General features: G+C 42.1%; 1 protein-coding gene across 1 annotated transcript in view; it reads right to left on the bottom strand.

The window, feature by feature from the left end:
* Window positions 1-22,489, bottom strand: part of RYR3 (ryanodine receptor 3) — a 461,863-nt gene that overhangs the window by 280,807 nt on the left and 158,567 nt on the right. The window contains exons 10-12 of the mRNA XM_018053769.1: window positions 19,857-20,013; window positions 8,166-8,339; window positions 4,159-4,280 (exon numbers count right to left, since the gene is read on the bottom strand). Of these exons, the coding sequence (XP_017909258.1) occupies window positions 4,159-4,280; window positions 8,166-8,339; window positions 19,857-20,013 (453 nt within the window). The remainder of the gene's footprint in view (window positions 1-4,158; window positions 4,281-8,165; window positions 8,340-19,856; window positions 20,014-22,489) is intronic.

The following is a 22,489-nucleotide window of genomic DNA, read 5'->3' as shown; positions in this document are numbered from 1 at the left end:
GAACTGGTTCAAAATTGGGAAATGAATACATCAAGGCTGTATATCGTCTCCTTGCTTATTTAACTTAGATGCAGAGTACATCATGAGAAATGCCAGGCTGGATGAAGCACAAGCTGGAATGAAGATTATGGGGAGAAATATCAATAACCTAAGATATGCAAATGACACCACCCTTATGGCAGAAAATGAAGAAGAACTAAAGAGCCTCTTGATGAAGGTGAAAGAGGAAAGTGAAAAAGCTGGCTTAAAACTCAACACTCAGAAAATGAAGATCATGGCATCTGGGCCCATCACTTCATGGCAAATAGATGGGGAAACAATGGAAACAGTAAGAGACTGTATTTTCTTGGGCTCCAAAACCACTGCAGATGGTGACTGCAGCCATGAAATTAAAAGATGCTTGCTCCTTGGAAGAAAAGCTATGACAGACCTAGACAGTATATTAAAAAGCAGAGATATTACTTTGCTGACAAAGATCTGTTTAGTCAGAGCTATGGTTTTTCCAGTGGTCATGTATGGATGTGAGCGTTCGACCATAAAGAAGGCTGAGCACTGGAGAACTGATGCTTTTAAACTGTGGTGTTGGAGAAGATTCTTGAGAGTCCCTTGGACAGCAAGGAGTTCAAACCAGTCAACCCTAAAGGAAATCAGTTCTAAATATTCATTGGAAGGACTAATGCTAAAACTGAAGTTCCAATACTTTGGCCACCTGATGTGAAGAACAGACTCATTGGAAAAGACCCTGATGCTGGGAAGGATTGAAGGCAGGAGAAGGGAATGACAGTGGATGAAGTCGTTGGATGGCACCACCAACTCAATGGACATGAGTTGGAGCAAGCTCTGGGAGATGGTGAAGGACAGGGAAATCTGGTGTGATGCTATCCATGGGCTCACAGAGTTGGACATGATTAAGCAACTGATCAATATTTAATATCTCTTAGGCACATACTGAGGAATGAAATTGCTGAGTCATCTGGTAACTCTATGCTTAAAATTTTGAGGAATTCCCAGACTGTATTCCATAGTGACTACAACATTTTACATCCCCCCCAGCAGTGTAGGTTGAATTTCTCCACATCCTGTCCACACTTCTAATTGATAGCTTTTTTGATTATAGCCATCCTAGTGAGAATGAAGAGTTATCTCATTGTGGTTCTGATTTAATTTTTTCTGATGGCTGATAGTATTGAACATCTTTTCATCTGCTTATGGCCATTTGCATATCATCTTTGGAGAAATGTCTGTTTAGATTCTTCATCCATTTTTAAGTTGGTCTATTTGTCTTTTTAATGTTGGGATGTGAGAGTTCTTTATTCTAGATACTATTCCCTTATCAGATCTATGATTTGCAAATATTCATGAATTGTTTTTTTTTTTTACTTTCTCCATGGTGCCCTTCACAGCAAAAATGATTTTAATTTTGATAAAGTCCAATTTACCTAATTTTTCTTCTGTAGGTTTTGTCTTTGGTATGATATTGAATAAAAGATTGCTGAACTCAAGGTCATGATGATTCAAGCCTATGTTTTCTCATCCAGGTTTTATCATTTAAGTTTTACAATAATGTCTTTAATCCATTTTGAATTAATTTTTGTAAATGTGTGAATTAGGGGCCTTGACTTAAGAAAGACATAAGGGCAGAAGTTGAGAGAATTGAGAATTAGATAAAGCTATCCACTCCCTATGGTAATGGTGTGGTCTAGTCGAGACTGTACGCAAAGTTCATGTATGCATGTAGCTGATTTTTTCTACCTATACCAAGCCATTCAATCTTACATTCTTTCTGTGAAGAAGGGGAGCATTTCGGATGTAACACAGAATGGAAAGGAGGATATATTTTGCTCAAGAATCATGGGAAACTAGTGGCAGAGTCAAAATCAGGCAAAGATCATTGATTTTCAGGCCTTAGTCCCACCCACCTTGTGGCAAGAATACCCCTACCGTCTGCTTTTCTTCCTTCAATTTAGCATTAAGACCCTCTAGTTATAACCCACCAGAGATATTTCTGAGCCTTCCTTTAACTAGGTGTGGACATATGACTAGTGTTAGCTAAGAGAGTATAAGATAAGGTGATCTACTTCTGGGTTATATTTTTTTAAAAAAAAATAAATGGCTTGCCCTCTATTTCCTCTCTCTTCTCATCTTTTCAGGTCAGACCTCAGCCATGGTGAGAGTACACTATTTTTAATCACATGGTTGAAGAATACACACTAGGATAGTTGGTTCTCAACTGTGACTGAGTATTAGAATTATCCGGGGAACTCTAATAAAAAGCTTGTGTTTGGACCCCACCCCAGAGATTCCGAGGCTCAGACGGTAAAGCGCCTGCCTACAATGCAGGAGATCAGGGTTCAATCCCTGGGTCGGGAAGATCTCCTGGAGTTCTAATGAGGTGGATGAAACTGGAGCCTATTATACAGAGTGAAGTAAGTGAGAAAGAAAAACACCAATATAGTATACTAACACATATATGTGGAATTTAGAAAGACGGTAACAATAACCCTGTATGCGAGACAGCAAAAGAGACACAGATGTATAGAACAGTCTTTTAGACTCTGTGGGAGAGAGTGAGGGTGGGATGATTTGGGAGAATGGCATTGAAACATGTATAATATCATATATGAAACAAATCGCCAGTCCAGAGGGATGGTATGGGGAAGGAGGAGGGAGGAGCGTTCAGGATGGGGAACATGTGTATACCTATGGCAGATTCATGTTGATGTATGGCAAAACCAATACAATATTGTAAAGTAATTAACCTCCAATTAAAATAAAAAAATTTATATTAAAAAAAAGAAGGCAATGGCAACCCACTCCAGTATTCTTGCCTGGAAAATCCCATGGACGGAGGAGCCTGGGAGGCTCCAGTCCGTGGGGTTGCAAAGAGTCGGACATGACTTGAGTGACTTCACTTTCACTTTTCAGAGATTCTGATGTAATTGGTTGAAGATGCTACCTTGGCATCAGGATGTTAAAAGCTTCCCAGATGAATCTAATGCCTGGCCAAGGTTAAGACCTTTATTCCAGGATAGTGGTTTGTAAACTTTAGCATGCATCGGCATCAACTGGAGGACCCATCCAAACTCAATTTTTCTGAGGCACCACTGTTAGGTGTCTGATTAGGTCTGTCTGGGATAAACCCCAAGAATTTGTGTCTTTGACAAGTTCCCAGGTGATGCTGCTGGACTGGACATACTTTAAGAACCTATAGAGATTTCAAAGCAGCAAGACAGAAGGAAACTGTCCCAGTAGCAGGATGGTCTGTTTTCCCTAAACCACTTGCCTCCCCTATACTATTACTTGAAAAAGAAATGTTTATTCTGAACCACAATAGCAGCTTAGCCTGTATCCTAACAAATATATATCCCTTGGATCACAGTGACTCAACAGGAAGGAAAATAAAGGTATAGTGGGACATTAACAAAGGTTTTTCTCATTTCATGCAGATCCACACATGCAGTTGAAATCCTCTAGGCTTTAGAGAGATTTTCCTATGAGAGAAGGATGGCTTGCAACACTGCACTGTTTACAACAGAATCTGTGTGTGTGTGTGTGTGTGTGTGTGTGTGTGTGTGTGTGTGGTAATTGGTGAATACAATCTAGAATTCTATTTTGGCAGCACTGTTGGGGCTGGAAGGATTATGATCCAAGTAGGTAGTTAAGTTACTTTCCCCATCTAAATCCTAGTCATAGGTGGGTAACCCAAGCATTTGATGCAAATCTTCTAGTGTCCAAACCATTTTGAAAGATGTAGAAAACCTTTCTAAATAGCACAGAGGTTGTAGATCCATTTTTTTTTCTCTCTCCTCCCTTGTTCATACAAAGGGGACTTACAGCACTAATACAAAGGGGATTTACAGCGCTCGATCTCTTTCCACTTAATTTTCATAAGAAGACCTTGGCTATTTATGGCGCCAACCTGAATACCGACTAATGACACCAACTAAAGAGGCTTGGGCATTTGTTGGGCCGAGAGTGAAGCTGGTAGGAGCTCACCTAGTTGGAAATAAGTTTCAATCCCAAGCTTCTTCTGGTAGAACTCTTTGCTGGTACATAATTATTTCCTGAAAATTCATAGTATTAAAAGGGGGTGGTCGGTGGGATCAGATGGCTGCAAAACAGAACCAATGAGTAGAGAAAAGGAAGGAGCTCACGTACCTTACAAACTGGCTGAATAAGGCGGTCGTGTTCCGGATGATCCGAGCAGCCTGGGACTCCTCACGCTGGCATCTCTGCAGTGTTAACCCATCATCCATGTGGCCTTCCTGATGGAGTATGACCTATCCCAGGGCCAAGGACACCAGGGCCAGGTTACATTGGACAGTCAATGTTTTTTGCAGTATTTTCCTCATCCCTTGTATTCCTTCAATGGACCAAGTTCCCCTGCGTTCATTTTGAAAGTGGGACATTAACAAAGTTATTTTGCCCATACACCCTATTACTGATACATGATTCATTCCTGAGACACAGTGCTTTGATGAAAACAAAATTTTATGTGCCACTATGGTTTGAGTTACAATAAATTCCTTGGGCCTGGATGGCCAATTTGAATGGGTCAAAACAAGTTTTATGATAGATTTTTCTCTTAAAATGAACACAAAAACTTATCTCTGGAAATGAGAAAAATCACTACATTCAGAGCCTTTTACTCCAGAGATAAACCAGGGAAGTAGGAAGACAAGTTAAAGTAAAATCCTCTAAAACTTTCTACTGGGATGAGGTGTGGCTTTCTCTCCTGAAGGATGGCCACAGTGGGTTAGTTGACTGGAACCAGGGAAGCAGCTTGAGACAGTAGTTTGCTTCTCATGGAGCTAGAGAGGGGGAAAGCATGGGCTTAGGTACCAGCTAACCTGACTTCTAATCCCTCTAGGTCACTTCTCAGCAGTGTGACTTTCAGCAAATTATTTAACCTCTCTCTGCTGTGACTTCACCGTCTGCAGGTGGACTTATATTAGTGGTTTGTTTGGAAGACTAGATAAGTTACATGTCAGTCATGTAGCATGTTACCTACAACATGAAAGGTATTCAATGAATATTTGTTATAAGGGACAGCATATTACTGATCTCAGATCAGTTGTTAGGAAGTTAAGTATACTTATTGCTCACCAATGACATGATACATTTTTATTTTTTTAGATGGGGCTAGCAGCTTTTGGTGTGGAGGTCAGTGCTTTTTTTCCCTCTTGAAAGGGCCAACCAAATATGTGTGGTTATTAACTGGGATAGTTTGACCCTGATTCAGGTCAGGGTCAAATTCTGATTCAACTAACTTCCTGGCATGGTTTCCTCTTGATGTGAGTAAGTGAAGTGAGACCATCTGTAGGTCCTAGGGAAGTGGGGTGGGAGTCAGTCAATTTATATGCTAATTAAACAAAACATGTGGCCCCCCCAAAATATCTTTAGAATAAGGGTTTTTGGTGTCTCTCATTTTTAGCACAAATAAACAACCTATTTCCTCATTTCCAGGTAAAAATCTCTCATTTTGTATTCTTCTGAAAATGAATTCACCCAGGAAGAAGCATGCTGGCTTGCATAAATTTATGTTCATTTTTGAAGAGACCTGCATGTCATCTATATACCACAGCTTAAGCATTAGCAAGGGATGCCCTTACTATTAGATTCACCAACTCTTTCAAAACATTACTTTGAGATTCCCAGCAACTGCTTATCAATGTTGCATTTAGGTTTGGCAATACATCTCACTAGGTTTACTCTGGCCTTAGTCCCAGCTTTTGGGTCCCTAAAGACCCACCTCCTTATGTTTTGCTTGTTCAGATAACATGTTCAAACTGGCCAGTCAAACAAGAATGTAATGAGAAATGGGGAAATGCAGCTGTTAGAACGTTGTTATCATGTGTTCTATTGATCGCTGCAGCTCAGGTCCTAAGGTCCATTTTTTTTTTCCCCTGGGAATTCCATAACTGACAGCAGAAAGTAGAAGCCCAAGATGGTAATGGAAATAGGGTGCTTCCTTAGAGGGGAGCTACCATTTATCAGGTTTCTCACTATGTCTATTTCCCACTGGTTTTTCTAAATTCCTATTTTGTTTCATAAAACAATCAACAAGATTGGACATCCTTTTTATTTTTAGAGGAGAGTTCTTCAGGAAATGGAGCTGGGAAGCCCTGACAAAGGCTTACCATTAGGGCATCATTTAGAGAGAGTTTCTGAAACCATCTCCAGATCCACATTCCAGCAGGTAAATGTATCTACAGACTATGGTCCCAGAAGAAAAAGGCAGGGGGAGGCACAATAAACCAACATCATAAACTGGGGTCTCCCCTAGTTGACAGGGTCCTTCCAGTGTGTCCTCACCTACCCAGAGTTAGAGCCCAGATCCACAAATTCTACTCTTTCAATATCATCTTTATCTTCGTAAATGTGAAAAATTGTGGAAACTCTAGATGATATTATCACACTCTTCAGAGGACTGCATTTTCTCCTGATAGGCTGTTAGGGGAGATGATCGGATTTTGGCATCTATTTTCCATTTGCCCGTGCTCCTGGGGGTAGAGGCCTTATTTGGAATTCAATTGAAAGTCTATTGTATTTTCAAGGCCATTCCGGCCCGAGGGACTTTGTACCCCAGCCTCTGTCTCCCTACCACTGTCACGCTGTTCACATCTCTGCTTTGCTCTTCTCCACCATAGAGAAATATCATTTTCTGTTTGCCGTCTTGGCTTTATACCCTATTCATGGTCCGCTTAAGATACTAGGAGAAACTGCATTTGGAATTTCAAGTTCACGCTTCTGTGACTTCCTGCACTCTGGAATATGGTCCCTTAAGTCTCAGAAACCTCGGCTGACCTTACCACAGTTATGGTTCTCCAACCCACAGAAGTAACAGGAGATCCCATTTCTTGTGCGGTATCTCAGCAAGACACTGAGGGCAAAGCGGTGATACAGGAGGAACTCGCTTTAGTGCACTTCCATTCTAGTGGGATCTTCAGCACTCGTGCCCTGGGTGCCTTGCTGTTGAAATCTTCCAATGGTTTATTTGTTGCCATGTTTAGTCCAGCCTTTACAATTGTTGGCAGAGGAAGGGCTGGGCTCATACAAGCAGTCTTCGTGGCCTCATATTCTGTTTTCTACAAGCAAGTCTCTGTGGCTTCATATTCTATTTTCTATCTCCTTTTCATAATTTTCCCTTTTCCTCGTAAACTTCACTTTGCACAAAAATCAGCTATTACCTTATGGGTTCCTCCCAACCTCCTTTCTTACAATCACCAGCATTCTGGGAAATTTTTCATCACCTCCATATTAGGCTGACCTACATAAACTACATTGTACAATGTTTCCTAGAACCTTATCATGGGACTCCTTGACTATCCAAACCTGTGCTTTGTAAGGGCTTTCTTTTTTTTTTTTTTAAGCATGACTTGAGCATATGTTTCCTGGTTCCTATCAAAAGAAACCCTACTATGGCAGTTGACTTTCTGGAAAAAAAAAGATGTTCTGTGTATTCAAGTGGGATTTCCCGCTGTCGCAGGCTGTAACAGATCACTGAGACCTGGATCCATTTCCTGTGGATGCGGCATCATTCAACAGTATCTCACCTTTCTGCATGTTGGTTTCTGTGTGCTTGTTATCATACAATCTGCATCTCTCCGTAGGGATTCTATTTAGTCTGTATATTATGAAAACTGCATAGGAACTCAATTATCCACTTAATGAAAGGAGCAATGATGTGGATAATCCCCAAACAGCATACCACCAAAAGTCATTTAGTACAGGTTTTAGAGCGCAAGGAGCGAATTCCAGCCCCTCTTCACACATTTGTCATCTATTTAACTTTTTCATTTTCACACTGAATATGAAGTCAAAGTAACCACACTAGGCTACACACTCTGTCACAGAAATAATTCTTCAGAATAGTAAGAATTTAGGTTTAGTGGTTGTGTCCACCTCTTTTGCGACCCCTGGACTTGTAGCCTGCCAGTCTCTTCTGTCCATGGAATTCTAGAGGCAAGAATACTGGAGTGGGCTGTCATTTCCTTCTCCAGGGGATCTTCCTGACCCAGGGATCGAACCCACACCTGCGCTGGCAGGCCGATTCTTTGCTACTGAGCCATCTGCGAAGCTAAGAAGTAAAAATCCATCATGCCCACCTTATTTCCACAATCACTTCTCAGGCCTAGTTGCTTCCAGCCTTTCTGACCCCTCACCTTTCTTTTCAGAGGTCCCAGGCGGGATGTCTTGGCATCTTGTGCTTTGTAGGTCACCCACAGACCACTGGCTATATGTTGGACAAAGCAGACAGAGTCTCCATACTTGATTTCTGGGACTCCCATGCCTTCTATATCTCGCTTGTGACTGGAATCCAATTTCTCCTTGATTTCCTATTTCACAGAAAATGAAACAAACGTAGGCATGTCTGATTAAATAGAAATGCAATGTATAAAACAGGTCACTGATGCAGAATTTGTAAGCCAAGGAACCAATTACCAGGATAATCATGATATGCCTGTCCAAGCCAGGATTTTAGAAAGGCTTGCTTCCCTTATCTGCTGCTAATTGTAAATTCAATGGATTTCATGTTTTGGCTACTTTAGTGATTATTTATATCCATGGGAAATGGAGGCAGCCTATAGGGTCTCTCTTTGGTTCTGGTTTTATATAATTCCCCATTATGTTTTTTTTTTCACTGTTCCTCATCCTGACTTAGATACCTTAATAACTCACCCTTAATAGCCAAATAACTTATTTTCAGCAAGTTGTACCTTCTATAATTTTAATAGTTATCTTATATAAAAGGCTTAATTTGGGGCTTTAAATATATCTGTTAAAATCATATAAATATCTTTTGTAGAAATCAGCAAAGGAAACAGACTCTTGCAGCAGGTAGGGGGCTACTGTGCCTTAACTCTAATGCAGTAATTGTTGGATTAGTTTCTTTCATATTTTTAGTTTTTTTTTTTTAATACTTATTTATTTGGCTGTGCTGGGTCTTAGTTCCACATGTGGGATCTTTGATCTTCGTTGGGGCACATGGGATCTAGTTCCCTGACTAGGGATTAAACCCGGGGCCTCCTGCATTGGGAGCATGGAGTCTTAGCCACTGACCCACCAGGGAAGCCCGACAGTAGTTCCCTATGGCCTCCTCAGTTGTATGTTGCAGTCAGTGGATTTCATTCTTCAATTGCTACTGTTTCACAAAACTCATTGCTAGTATGGAAGACGGAATTTCTGTGTACCGGGTGTGTATCCTCCCTTTGTGCATCAAGTACCCATTGTTTCACAGAATAAACGATTGTTGACCATTTCCCTATGGTGAAATCTAGGGCACAACCTAAGGTGCCTGTCACAGTGAGTCAAGAACCAGTCTGGTAACTCTGTCCCCCTCCTCATTAATCAGGGCCTCTGAATGGCCCTATTCTATTGCCATTTCTTCTCTACATCTTGCATTAAATTGCTCATTTGTAAAAGCCATTAGCTAGGCACAGAGTCGGACATGACTGAAGCGACTTAGCAGCAGCAGGCACATTTAAAATTTTTCATGGAATAAAAATGCTGCATGCTGTTTCCTCTGTTTGTGCCAACCTTGCGCTCATTCTTAATGATGGAACAACAGGAACATAGACATCGAGCTCTTTACATGTGCGAGGCAGTGCTCTGAGTTTGTTACATGTGCCGGCACTTCATAATGGCCTCTGATGTAGCTACAAATATTCCAGTTGTACAGAGAGAAAATGAAGGAACAGAGAAACAAACAGCTTGTCCACAGTCACTCAAGAAGTAGTGAAAGGGGAAGAGTTAAACCAGCAAGTCTGATTCCAGAGACTATGCTCGTCCCAGGGCCCCAAACTCCTACTCACCCTTCAATACCCTGCTCAGGTGTCACCTTCTTTGTGAAGGCAGAGTTAGTCTCTCCTGCTGTATTTCTCCAGCAGAGTTTCATCCCTCTATCGAGTACTTAAACCATAATGTAAATATGCTTGTTTATATGATGTTTCCTTTTGCCAGGCTATGAGAATGAAGGGTTTGAGCCAGATGATTGTTAGTTTTGGATTCCTAATGCATAGCTGCAGTCCATGGGGTCACAAAGAGTCAGACACGACTTAGCAATGGAACAACAATGCAGAGAATCCAGCACCTATCAATTATTTAACAAATATTTGTTGAAGGAACAAATGTATACAACTGAGCCAACTTTCTTTCAAATGTATATTTTTTCATTTTGGCTCTTCTTTCTTTCCTTTAAACACTCAAAAAAGTAAAATTAGTTATTTTGCACACATTTATAGGATCATTTTGAGCAATAGCAATACACTGTAAGAACCTTCTTATTTTAAGCATATGTTGAAACACTGGTTGGATTGTTCAAAATGACATTTCTCAAAATGAACATTTCCAAAGGAAAATATTTCTGATTTTATAACATAGTCGATGGGAAAACAGAATTCAATATTTAAGGATTTATCCACAGGCAAGTGGTCAAGAATGCATTTACTCTATAAAATAATGGATACTTCATTTTCATTTAAAAAAGTCCATAGCTGTACAGACACTCAACCAACAGATGTAATTAAAATATGTCAAAGGTTTCATCTCTAGCTTATTCCTTAACCAAAGACAATGCAGCAAAGTAAAAATATTATTCACTACAACTGTTAAATATGAATAATTATGGTGATTACCAAGAGCTCATAGTTAAAATAGCACATATTCCCCAATGATGAGTGACTATGATCATTTCACTTGTTTTATCACTTTTCATTAATTTAAATATGACTTTGCCAAAATAAAATAAATACTAAGATTTGCTTTTTTAGAGTCTCTAAAATAAATGGATCATTATTGATAATAGAATGGACTGTCTCTCTGTGTCTTTGCTTTTGCAAAACAGCATCAACTCCCAAAGTTTTATGGCCAGCATTGTTAGGACTGCTTCTAATTTAAAGAAAAATAGGAGCAACAAAAATGAAAACCAAAACATACAAACAACCCAACACCGAAGCCAACTCTACCCAAAACTACACAACAATGACACCGCTTAAAGAAATGAGAGCATCCTGAGACAGAGAAGCTGGACTTGGCTGATCACAGGTGGGTGAGCTTCTGACTCAAGTCATGAACTAATGCTCTACCCTCTGCCTTCATTTGAATGTGGCCCAGATGTATTTACTCTATGGCTGGAACCTTCCTCTACGGAATCTTCCTATGGGAACCTTCCCACATGATAGGGGTCTTTTGATCACTCCCTTCAGTAACTCCCCAATTCCTACAGAATACAATTCTCACCTCTAAAGTTCTTATCTGCCACATGCTTTAACCAAACTGGACTATGTTTGTGTGCCATACCAAGTATTCCCTCCCTCAGGGCCTCTACTGACATTAAACTCCTTGCTTGGAAGGCCTCTACTTCGTCTCTGCATTTTTACATTTTATCCATCAGCCTTTCCCAGATCCAACTGTGCATGTCCTCTGATTTCATGGCACCTCCCTTACTCTCTCTCAAGGCTCTTTACCATCTTCTGTGATAGGAATCTTTTGTTGGTAGACTTCCTGTCTCCTGCCTGGTTGGAAATCCTCCAAGGGCAAGACTGAGGTTTGTTGGTCTTTACATTTCATACTAAGCTCTGCTAGGCTGCAAATAATTTGTTTTTGTTTTATTGGTCAGTGGGCATCAATTTATCTGTGTATGTCCCTCAATCTTTCATATCTTAGATGATGAGTGGATTCTAAGAAGGAACAGGTTACTTGGCCCTAACGATGTTTTGAAGAGGAATAACCATCATCATCCCTTGTCCCCACTGAGAGTTTATAAGGAAATGGTTGTGACCACATAATAATTGTCACAAAAACATGTGTTTAGTTTAGATGATAAGTTGCTGCTCTTCAGATTGATTTAAAATTTCTGGGACAAGAAAGGTAACTGGAACGAGTATTTAATGCCTACTTTGAGCAAAGCATTTTTGCCAAGTACTTTATAATGACAATATCATCATGAATTTACCAAGGGCCTACACAGTGATATGTATTATTCATGGCATTTTAAAAACATTTTCTCTAAACCTTTCACTGGACCTGCTGTTTTTATTTCTCCTACTTTATAGATGATAAAACTGAGGCTTGCAGAGTTGGAGCAATTTGTTCAAAGCCCTATAGCTTGTAAGTAATGAAAGGGAATGCAAAACCAAGTGTAAATCCAAAGCCTGTTGGTCATTTGAACATAATTTGTTGAATGGTAACCATCAGCACAGTTAAACATTGATTCTATTAATGTTTTAGGTATTAGGATGCTGTGACAAAGAAGTTGAAAATATATGTTATTCTTTTATGAAAAATAACTCTGGGTTCTAACGTCTAAGCTTTAGGAGTCACACACACAAACCACTAATGGCAACAAAATGATAGAGTTCACACTGAAGGTGCAACTGGAATTTGGAAGAGAGAAAAATCCGCCGTGCCTGGGGACTTCAGGAGGCTTTCATACCAATTGCTGCTTGATGTGAGCATGGCTAGGGGAAAGAGGAGACATGAGGAATATGGAAAGGGACAACATTGTAGTAAGACAGGAGTAGTGTGGCAGGAAGAGTGATGAAGTCCAGAAAAGACCTGAACAACAAGGACTGACTTTATCCTACAGGTGCATGCTTCTCAAATTCACGCTGTTCACAGACTTTCTGCGGGAAAAGAGGACTTCCGACAGGACCGTATTTTCTTTCAGGAGGGAAAGGGAATCTTAGGATAGTATAAACTAGATTGTTATGAGTCTTACAGTAAAAAAACAAAAAGAAGAACAAAAGGAACCAAAACAACCTATTCAACTGTTTAACATAAGCATTTTAAATCTTTTTCATAAATCATTGTTTGGAACACCTCTTGGGAAAGGCTATTGCAGGTAATGGGAATCCACTGAGAATTTTAAGCAGGGAAAACACAAGGGTTGTATCTTAGAACAATTGTTCCAGCCACAAGGTGAATGATGGGTTGAAAAGAAATGAATACACAGAGACAGACCAGTTTTTGCTATGGTAATAAAAATCGAGCATGATATTTGGAACAGAGTAGGTCCTAATTCATGCTTATTACTTAGATAGGAATTTGTTGAACTTGACATATTTAAGCCACCTATGTCCACAGAGGACAAGAAAGTAGCTTTCCATAGACAGGAAGCAACCAAAAAAGATTCAGAGGAAAAGGAAACATGGGAAGATGGGCCTCATTCATGGATGCTGGGGTCAGCCACCAATACAGTGCTGGCTAGATCACTGCTTCCTAAAACTCCCAGAATTAACTTTCAGAAATTACCTTTAGACTCACTTTCCCACCAATACAGTCCCCCTTTGAACTTCTGATTTCGAGTGGGAGGTCTTAGAATGGCCTTTAAAAAATTGCACACTGCAGGATGCTGCTAGGAGCCTGACTGGCCCCAAGGCTGGCTGCAGAGCCTCTGTTGGTGGGAGGCCAAGGACAGCCCTCCGCTGTTTCCAGCATGCTAGGGGAGCGGGCTTGCTTATCTCATCAGGGAAGGTGCATGTCCTGCGCAGGTCACTGTGCTGGGCTCTTTCCTCCATCTTTCTCGTCAGTCCCTCTCTACACAATCACCTTCAGGTAAGCAGCACTCCTGACATCTCACGGATAAGGAAACGGTCTCGCAGGTCATCTTCCTGGTCTCACAAGAGTCCTTGAAGACACACTTCTTCACTCCTGTGTTTTGTTTGTTTGTTTTGCTTTTGCAATCAGGGACAGGAAGGCTAAACAGCAAAGGCAGAGCCAGGATTCAAACCCAGGTTTCTTCTACTCCAAAGCTCAAGGCTCTTCTTGACTACCTCTCTGTCTGGCCCACTTGAAACAATTAAGACTTGGGAAATTGTCAGTTTAAATTTTTGAAATGCTTTGTAGATTTTATTTAAAATGAAACTGCGGGGACTTCCCTGGCAGTGCAGTGGTTAAGAATCCACCTGCCAATGCAGGGTGCATGAGTTTGATCCCTGGTCTGGGAAGATCCCACATACCACGGGCCAACTAAGCCCGTGTGCCCCACTACTGAGTCTGTGCTCTAGAGCCTGGGAGTGGCAGCTACTGAATTCCACGTGCCTAGAGCCTGTCCTCTGCAAGAAGAGAAGCCACCACAATGGGAAGTCCGTGCGCGGCAACGAAGATCCAGCACAGCCAAAAATAAATACTTAAAAAATAAAAACGGAAACTGCAGGAGGTGGTGGGGTCTGGGGATGACTGAATCTCAAGGTCCACGTTTTGCTCTTTCCCCTTCCCTCCATACCCTCTCTTTCCCCAACTGAGAACTTGCAGAGCAAGCAAGGCGACAGGCGCAAAGAACACTACATCAGTGCCCATGATTTCACAGAGGGATGTGCTGTGAACCCGGCTGCCCTCTTGTTTCCGGTGGGACTGCTGACGTTCAAGAGTAGAAGACGATCCGGTCTACAAGCACGCTTTCTGCACACAGCAGAGGCAGCGGTGGGCAGTTTTTAAAGGGAACATCATTTTTGGCCAAGAACACAGATCTCAGGATATAGCAAGCAACATTTGACAAATGTTGACTGAATTGAATTGCTTTTACCCACTGAGAAAAAATTTCCTCTAATTGAGAACAGTGATAGCTGTCTGGCTTTTTGTAATAAAAGAAGCAAAATTTGAGATTCTATCTCAATCATTCCAGACTTATGGTAGAGTCATTAAAAAAATAGCTAAAAAGTGAATGGCTTCATATAATAAGGCTTGCTTTAACATTATTAATTCATCCTTCCCTGAAAGGAAGTGAGTATTATAAACTGACACGGAGACATAACATCTAAATAGACAGCACTGCTGCGCCAGAGTAAATATTAAATCACATTACCAAACAATCCTTGGGGAATGGCCTTGCAATGTCAAGACCAAGGGAAATCAAGTTCACAGAAATTTGACTTCGATGTTCAGATTAATGAATCTCTCTCCTTGCATGTTTGCGGGGTTGTGCTGTGATTGAAAATGATTACACAATGGCTATAAAATTCTGTGAAGAGGATGGAGGTTAAAGTGGAAAGGATTTCGCTGTACGACCACACTTACGTAACCTTTCAGCGAGTGAAATTCAGACTTACTACACGCTCCACACTGTGTGGGGTGCAGAGGTGCAGAAAAGGCGGGTGGAAGGATGTGTGCTCCTTGTCACTTAGGGGCTCCTGGTCAACTGAATGATGGCTATAATGGAGTCACGAAAAGGGCCTCACTGGAGGAGCGGGGAAAGGCCTTCTTCCCATGAGGGGCACTTGACACTTGTCTGAAGAATGAGGAGGAGTTTGCTGATTATGGTACATGAAGGATTAAAACGTATTCTAGCTACAGGTTTAGCTGTGAGAAAAGATACCATGTTCAAACACAGTATGTACTTAGTATGTTAGAGCTCAAGGCAAACTTGAGCTGATAGCCAGAGATATTATGGAAGGGTAGGCAGGGGTTGGCTCTTAAAGTCTTCACTGAATTTGTTACAATATTGTTTCTGTTTAATGTTTTTGGGCTTTTGGCTTGGAGGCATGTGAAATCTTAGCTCCCTGACTAAAGATCGACTCCGTACCCTCTGCACTGGAAAGTGAAGTCTTAACCACGGGACTGCCTGGGAAGTCCCCAGGGGTTGGCTCTTAGAGCACCTTGCACGACAGACTTCAAATGAGGTGCAACTAGAATAAGAACTGTGTTCAAGGTTCCACAGAGGGTAGATGGGAGTCAAGGCCAGATCTAGATGACTTGGAAGTCATGCTCTATCTGACACCCTACTCCTTCCAGATTGAGGGGACAGGAACAAGGCTGTAATTCAGAGCCTCCAAAACCTCCCAGACCTCCACTTTGATTTGGATCTCCTGGTGAAGGAGAGGAATGTGAGCTCTGACCAAGATCCTGTTCCGCTCAGTCACACAGTTGGCTCAGAGACCACAGTTTGATTCCATTTGAACAAAGTGACACTGCAGCTGATGCTTAACTTTGACCCCTCCCAGTAAGGCTCAGTCATGTCCCTGTCCTGTCCTGTGGGTACAAGAATCACATGGATACCTGCCATCCTCCTCATAAGGGCATCTTGCTGAGGATGTGAACACACACCTGCAGCTGTCCCCAGGCCCCTGATCATGTAGTCATAGCTGTCACGGGCTAACACAACTTGACAGGAAACATGGGGTTGGAAGCCCATCACTGCCAATGACTCACAGCCCAGCGCCCTCAGTGTCCTCCTAGAAATGTAGGCACCTAAACGGCATGCCTTCCAGGAGTCTCTTCTCTTGTTTTTCAGATTCTCCAGCATACAGAGAAGATCAGATAATCAGATAATCCCCACTTAATCTCGTTCACAGAGGCACAAAGAACATACTCTCTCTTCCTCTCAGCCTTCCCAGTGAGTCTCCTCAACCCCTGTGCCACCTTTCAGAACCTGGTCCACTATCTCAGACAACTTTCTGCTGTGTGCTCCATCACCTAACACCAGGTACAGCCGAGAGCTAGGAAGACAACGCAGCACCTTCCTGCTGCTGAAAACCGGAGCAAACTAATCCCTCTGTTGGGAAACATCACTATTCCCAAGTGAGGGGAAACAAGTGGAGAGTGTATTTAAGGTAGAGGGCCTGCGCCAAGCATGATAAAAAGACATTTACTGGGACTTCCCTGGTGGTCGGGTAGATAGGAATCCACCTGCCAATGTAGGGGACACGGGTTCGATTCCTGGTCCGGGAAGATTTCACATGTGGGCCAACTACGTAGTGCACTGCAACTAGTGAAGCCCTCGAGCCCATGCTCCTCAATAAGAGAAGCTCCTGCAGTGCAACCAGAGAGGATCCCTCTGCTCATGGCAACTGGAGAAAGCCAGCACACAGCTGTGATGACCCAGTGCAGCCAAAAATAAAATAAAATTTAAAAAGACATTTACTGAGGAGGAGTCTGGAGGCCCAGAGAAATGAAGGCGCCTCTAGAGTTCTTCCCCCGGAGCTCTTCAGATTGCTGAGGACAGAACTATGGGCTCCTGCATGTTCTTCCTTCCTGTGCAGCTTCGTGGCTAAGATGCCCAATGCCCTGCCCACACAATACCCCAAGGAATCCCGGATCTCCTGGGGAAGCAGCCTTATCTAGATCAGACATGGAGACTAGGACATTTTAATTTCAGTTTCTTTCAAATTAAAATAAAGGTAACTGGGCTGAATACCACTGCACCGAGAGTTATTTAAACCTCTGACACCGCGACGCCCCTGAGATGCAGGTGTGCCACCAAGGGCGCAGGACAGTGTGACTCACGGGCAGCTTTCTGTCCAGCTCTGCCATGTGGGCAGCCCCCTGGTACCACGACGGCTTTCAGCCATCCGCTGCTGGCCTCCCTGTGCGTGGGAACGGGGGTTGGGGGGGGATAAGCTACGAGCCTTTGGAGGGTGAAATGTGCTCACAGGCCGGAAGTGGTGCCAAGCGAAACGAGTGTTGCGGAGACTCTCTGTGGTGCTCTGAGCCTTTCTGGCTTCCCACAGAGGCCGCAGCGCAGTGCCCAGCCATGCTCCGTGAGGCTGAGCCAAGAAAGGAATGGAAGGGAAGAGTCCCCTTGGAACAGGATCCTGCCAGCTGCCTGGAAGGCCACCCGACTTTCTGCTGTCACAAGAGAAGCCTCTTTCTGCAATGGTAAAGGTCTCCAAGTCGGGGTTTATCCAGGGCTGAGAAGACCGGGATGGAATGCTCGAAGAGGGAACAAGCCAAGCTGGCATTCTTAGGCATTTCCGTGGTCATCGGCCACAATGAGTCACTTATCTTCTGCCTCTCTCTGGCTCCCCCTGCCTGCCCTCCCTCCGCATCCCACATCCGAGCTGTCTCTCAGGGAAGAATGGGAAGACTCCTCTCTGCTGTTAGAACTTTCCTGTTGTTTTGTTTCGCAGCTCCTTTTAGCCAATTGCAGTGCCCTAACTCATGGAAATGGCAACCCACTCCAGTATTCTTGCCTGGAGAATCCCATGGACAGAGGGGCCTGGTGGGCTACAGTCCATGGGTCGCAAAGAGTTGGACACAACTGGGCGACTCTGGGTAACTCATTTCCTGGAGATAAATTTGTTTTACTCCATGGTCATAAACTTGAATTTAAAATCCTTCTTGTGTGGGGAATCTTAAAAAAATAAAAGTGACGGTAACATAAATGGAGATGTGTTCTGAGAACCCGAATGGAGTCAAGGAGCTAACGCACCATTAGAAGAGAAGCAAAGAGAAGAGATGCTTGAAAGAAATTTAGGGCAGAAAGCTCTCATTTCCTTTTTTTTTTTTTTTTGGCCACACTACACAGCATGTGGGATCTTTTTCCCTGATCAGGCATCAAACCCTTGCCTTTGTACTGGAAGCTCGGAGTCTTAACCACTGTACTACCAGGTAAGTCCCAGGAAGCTCTCATTTCTTCATCTTTGAACGATGGGTACAGGAAAGCCTAACTCTGATAGAGGGTAACTAGGGCAGAAAAACCTCTAAGCCAAAGAGATTCTCTGCCTCAGATACTTTACGGCCATAAGAGAGGGGAAAAGGAGTCTGACCCCCTGCTTCAAGGAAGGTGGTGCTGAAAAACTGGGCTCTTCTGATTCATTATGAAACAGAGATGTCCCCATGGAAATTCAGCTGTCAGCCTGACACCAAGTCCTACACGAACAGAATCATCAATAACCCTTTATGGATATTGTGTTGAGAACACAAATCAAGATCTGTGTCTGGAAAGGAGCAAAGAAGAGTGAAGCTGGAGATGAAGCTCCCAACGGAGATGCTGAGCCTCTTAGAAAGTGTGGGCTGCTATAACTATGGATACACTGTGCAGAGCCTGTCTCATGCTTGGGTGCTCTTTCCAGAACAATACTAAAGTGACAGAGCACCAAACTGTCCATCAGGAGCTGGCTCAGTGTGTGATTCTGACCATCCAGCTAGATCAGACTCTGAGTGACACAGAGTCAAAACTTGGCTGACTATTAAAGACAGAAGTTTAAAAAAAACATTTCTCTCTCTACACATCAAATCTACATGTTTGGGGTTAACCTAGCTACCACAGAATGTGCTCTTTGCAGAGGCAGGCGAGGCACAGTGGAGCTAAGAGATCTGCAGAAAACACATGACGAGGAAAAGGAACTAGTAATTCTGTATAATACGAATAACTGCAAGACGATGCCATGTCCAGAATTAAGCCTCCTCTGCCTCTCTGAGAGAACTTACTTCTTTGATTTACATAAACATAACACTGGAACTCATGCCTCCACGTTATCTTTGCTGTATGGGAGCGAAGCACTAAGACTTAAGTGAAAGTGAAGTTGCTCAGTCATGTCTGACTCTTTGCAACCCCATGGACTGTAGCCCACCAGGCTCCTCTGTCCATGGGGTTCTCCAGGCAAGAGTACTGGAGTGGGGTGCCATTTCCTTCTCCAGGGGATCTTCCTGACCCAGGGATTGAACCCAGGTCTCCTGCATTGCAGGCAGACGCTTTACCACCTGAGCCACCAGGGGAGGACTTAAAAGTATTAAAAACAATTCCGAACATATTAAGCAACAATAACATTTTCCAGTAGCCCCAGAGCAACACTGTCCATTCCCGTGATCCTTTTTTTTTTTTTAATTTTTATTTTTACTTTATTTTACTTTACAATACTGTATTGGTTTTGCCATACGTTGACATGAATCCACCAGATTCTTTTGTTTTTTAGGGCTTTCCACTTTCCATTCAAGCCTTTCTCTCTTAAGACTTCAGTCTTCATCCAGGGTACACATTCCTCTACGAATTCAATTTAAAAGATAAAAGAACAAAGTATTTATCACTGGTCTAATTTCCAATTCCGTTTTGTTCCAGCCTATTTTCTTTGCAGTCGTACTTCTACCTGGAGGTTTCAGAGCTTTCACTTTGCGAATAAAGTCAAAATCCACCTCACCTTGGATGCTCGAAAAGAGAAGGCTGTGGACTTGGTGTCTGACTTTCCCCGGTCTTGCAGGATAAGGCCCTGGTCTTCTGTCAAGGCCAGGTAGTGGCCTGTGGTGAGATGCCGGAGGCGGAAAGCCTGTCCCCATCTGATGTTACTGCCACTCCAGCTGGACAGATGAAAGAGAGAAGAAATTGAATTTACACAAAAAATAGGTCTTTTTCAATATTTACCCTGTGCATTTTTACATATGGTCTGACTCAGTACCCTTCAATGGTACATCCCCTGACTCCTGGCTTGCTCCAGGATTGTCTATCTGCCTACAGCTCATCACTTCTCAGTCTTCTGGCTAAGATCAAGTGTCTACAACTCAGCATGGCATTCTCCTGTGAGCTCTCTTCTAACCTTTAAGATCACCAACAAGGAACATGGCCCTCTGGGCAGGTCCGTGGTTTAATGTAACTGGAAGTTCCAAGCTTCCAATTTTTCCTTCATTTCACTGAAACGTCTTGATGCCAAAAATCACGCACACAAAAATGAGAAGCCCGCTTTTGAAGAGAAACTTGTGTCTGGGAAAGTGAGGCATTTGCAAATGCACGGTCTCCACTCAAGTATTTTACTACCTCCACTAATTTGAAAAGACATACGCACCCCTACGTTCATGGCAGCATTATTCACAATAGCCAAGACATGGGAGCGACCCAAGTGTGCATCCTTAAAAAAGAAAGTGTGGCATATACGCATACACAATGGAATAGTATCGCCATAAAAAAGAACGAAGCCGTGCCATTTGTGATGACGTGCGCGGATCTTGAGGGCGCTATCTAAGTGAAGTGAATCAGACAGTAAGACAGACGCCATATACTCTCACTCATATGTGGCATCTGAAAAACAAAGCAAACGAGCGAACAAAACACCACAGAATTCACAGAAACAGAGAACAGACTGGTGTCAGAGAGAAGCGAGGCTGGGGAGGTGGGAGAAACGGTTAAAGGGGATCAAGAGGTACAAACTTCTAGTTATGAAATAAATAAGTCATGGGGATGTATGTAAGGTACAGCATGGTAGTAATATACATATTTTATAATATATATAGTCACTAATATATATATACTATATATAGTAATAGTAATATATATATTATTGACTGTCATCACAATTTGAAAGTTGCTAAGAAAGTAAGTCTTAAGAGCTCTTATTGCTAGAAAAATTGTAATTCTGTAATGGTAACATATAATAACTAAACTTACTTCAATAGTCATTTTGCAATGTAAACAAATGTCAAATCATTATCCTGTACACATAAAACTAATATAATACTGTTTGTCAATCCTACTTTAATAATGAAAAGAATCCTCTCTTCAAGAGAAATAAGAATATTTATGCTGTTTATACTCACCAGGGAGAGACAAATAATAAACAAACAAACATAAATAAGTAAATATTGTGGAATGTTACAAGATGTTAAATTTCATGGGAAAAAGTAAAGCAGAATAAAATGATTGAGATAAGTGAGAGTCCATGCTGAATGGGTTGTAGAACCATATGGTCCTACATCAAAAGGCTGGCATTCAATAAAAGTCATGGTAAGTGCTAGGGCAGAAATTATTCACAGAATAATCTGTATCTAATTATCTTTTCAGTTAGAACAAAATGTTTCAGAAATACATGTATCAATTTTTAAAATGACTCTCTCCTTGATCTAATTCTTTGGAGTACCAAAGAATCAAATTACATTAATAGAAGCCTTAAATTCTTCATGTTTAAGACTCTGGGGAAATAAAGAACCATAACTGGAACTATATATACATACTTATTTTTAATAAAATTCATTAAACAAGAACCAACCCGTAATATCCTGAAAAAAACAGAGTATGTTGCTATAAAAACTTCAACAGGCTTAAAAGAGAATATAAATGCCACAAGCCAGCTAACAAGTGGGTACTCCTTAGGACACCATACTCTTTCAGTCAGCCTCTTCTAGAGTTCCTCAATAAAAAACAATTGAATGTACCTGTATTTGTGTGTAAGAGAAATTCTAATATTTTCTCCTGATCGTGAATGGATTATCTTGAGGACCCCTTGGAGGCATATACTCCCCCCCCCCCAACTAGAGATTTTATTTTGAACATGTGTTCAGGGAGATATGGAACAGAGAGCTAGAGGGAAAGGCAGGGAAAGAAAACAAAAAATGGCCACACTGACCCTCTGCTCTTACCCCGAGCAGTTTAGCTTTAGCCTAACTTGTGATCCCGCTCAGCAAAAGAAAGGTCCAGAGCTTAACTGAACTCCCCTGCAGTAGAGATGCCATGTTTTACTCAAGTACCTGTCTCCAAAGTCTGGGTGTCCTGTTCCTTCCATCCAGTTGTTTCTGACAAGTTCTGGTAAATATGGTTTTCTTCAGAGCTACATGTCCAGTGATGTTTTAGTCTTCCCTACCTCATGCCATCACAGCCACCACTCTGTCAATTAAAGCTAACTTTGCTTTGGAGCCAACAAGGCTACCGGGAGGAGGAAGACTCACCTGGGTTCCAGAGAATCTATTTAAGAAAATAAATGGGAGAAGAGCTTCCATGGCTTTCGGTGGACATGTCTATGCTTGCCTTTTATAACATAGCCACTGCAAGGGTAGCAGGAGCTGGGGG

The sequence above is a fragment of the Capra hircus genome, chromosome 10, assembly GCF_001704415.2.
Source record: "Capra hircus breed San Clemente chromosome 10, ASM170441v1, whole genome shotgun sequence".
Classification (NCBI taxonomy): Eukaryota; Metazoa; Chordata; class Mammalia; order Artiodactyla; family Bovidae; genus Capra; species Capra hircus.
Note: the sequence above shows the minus strand (reverse complement) of the source record. Positions and strands in the feature narration are given on the sequence as shown.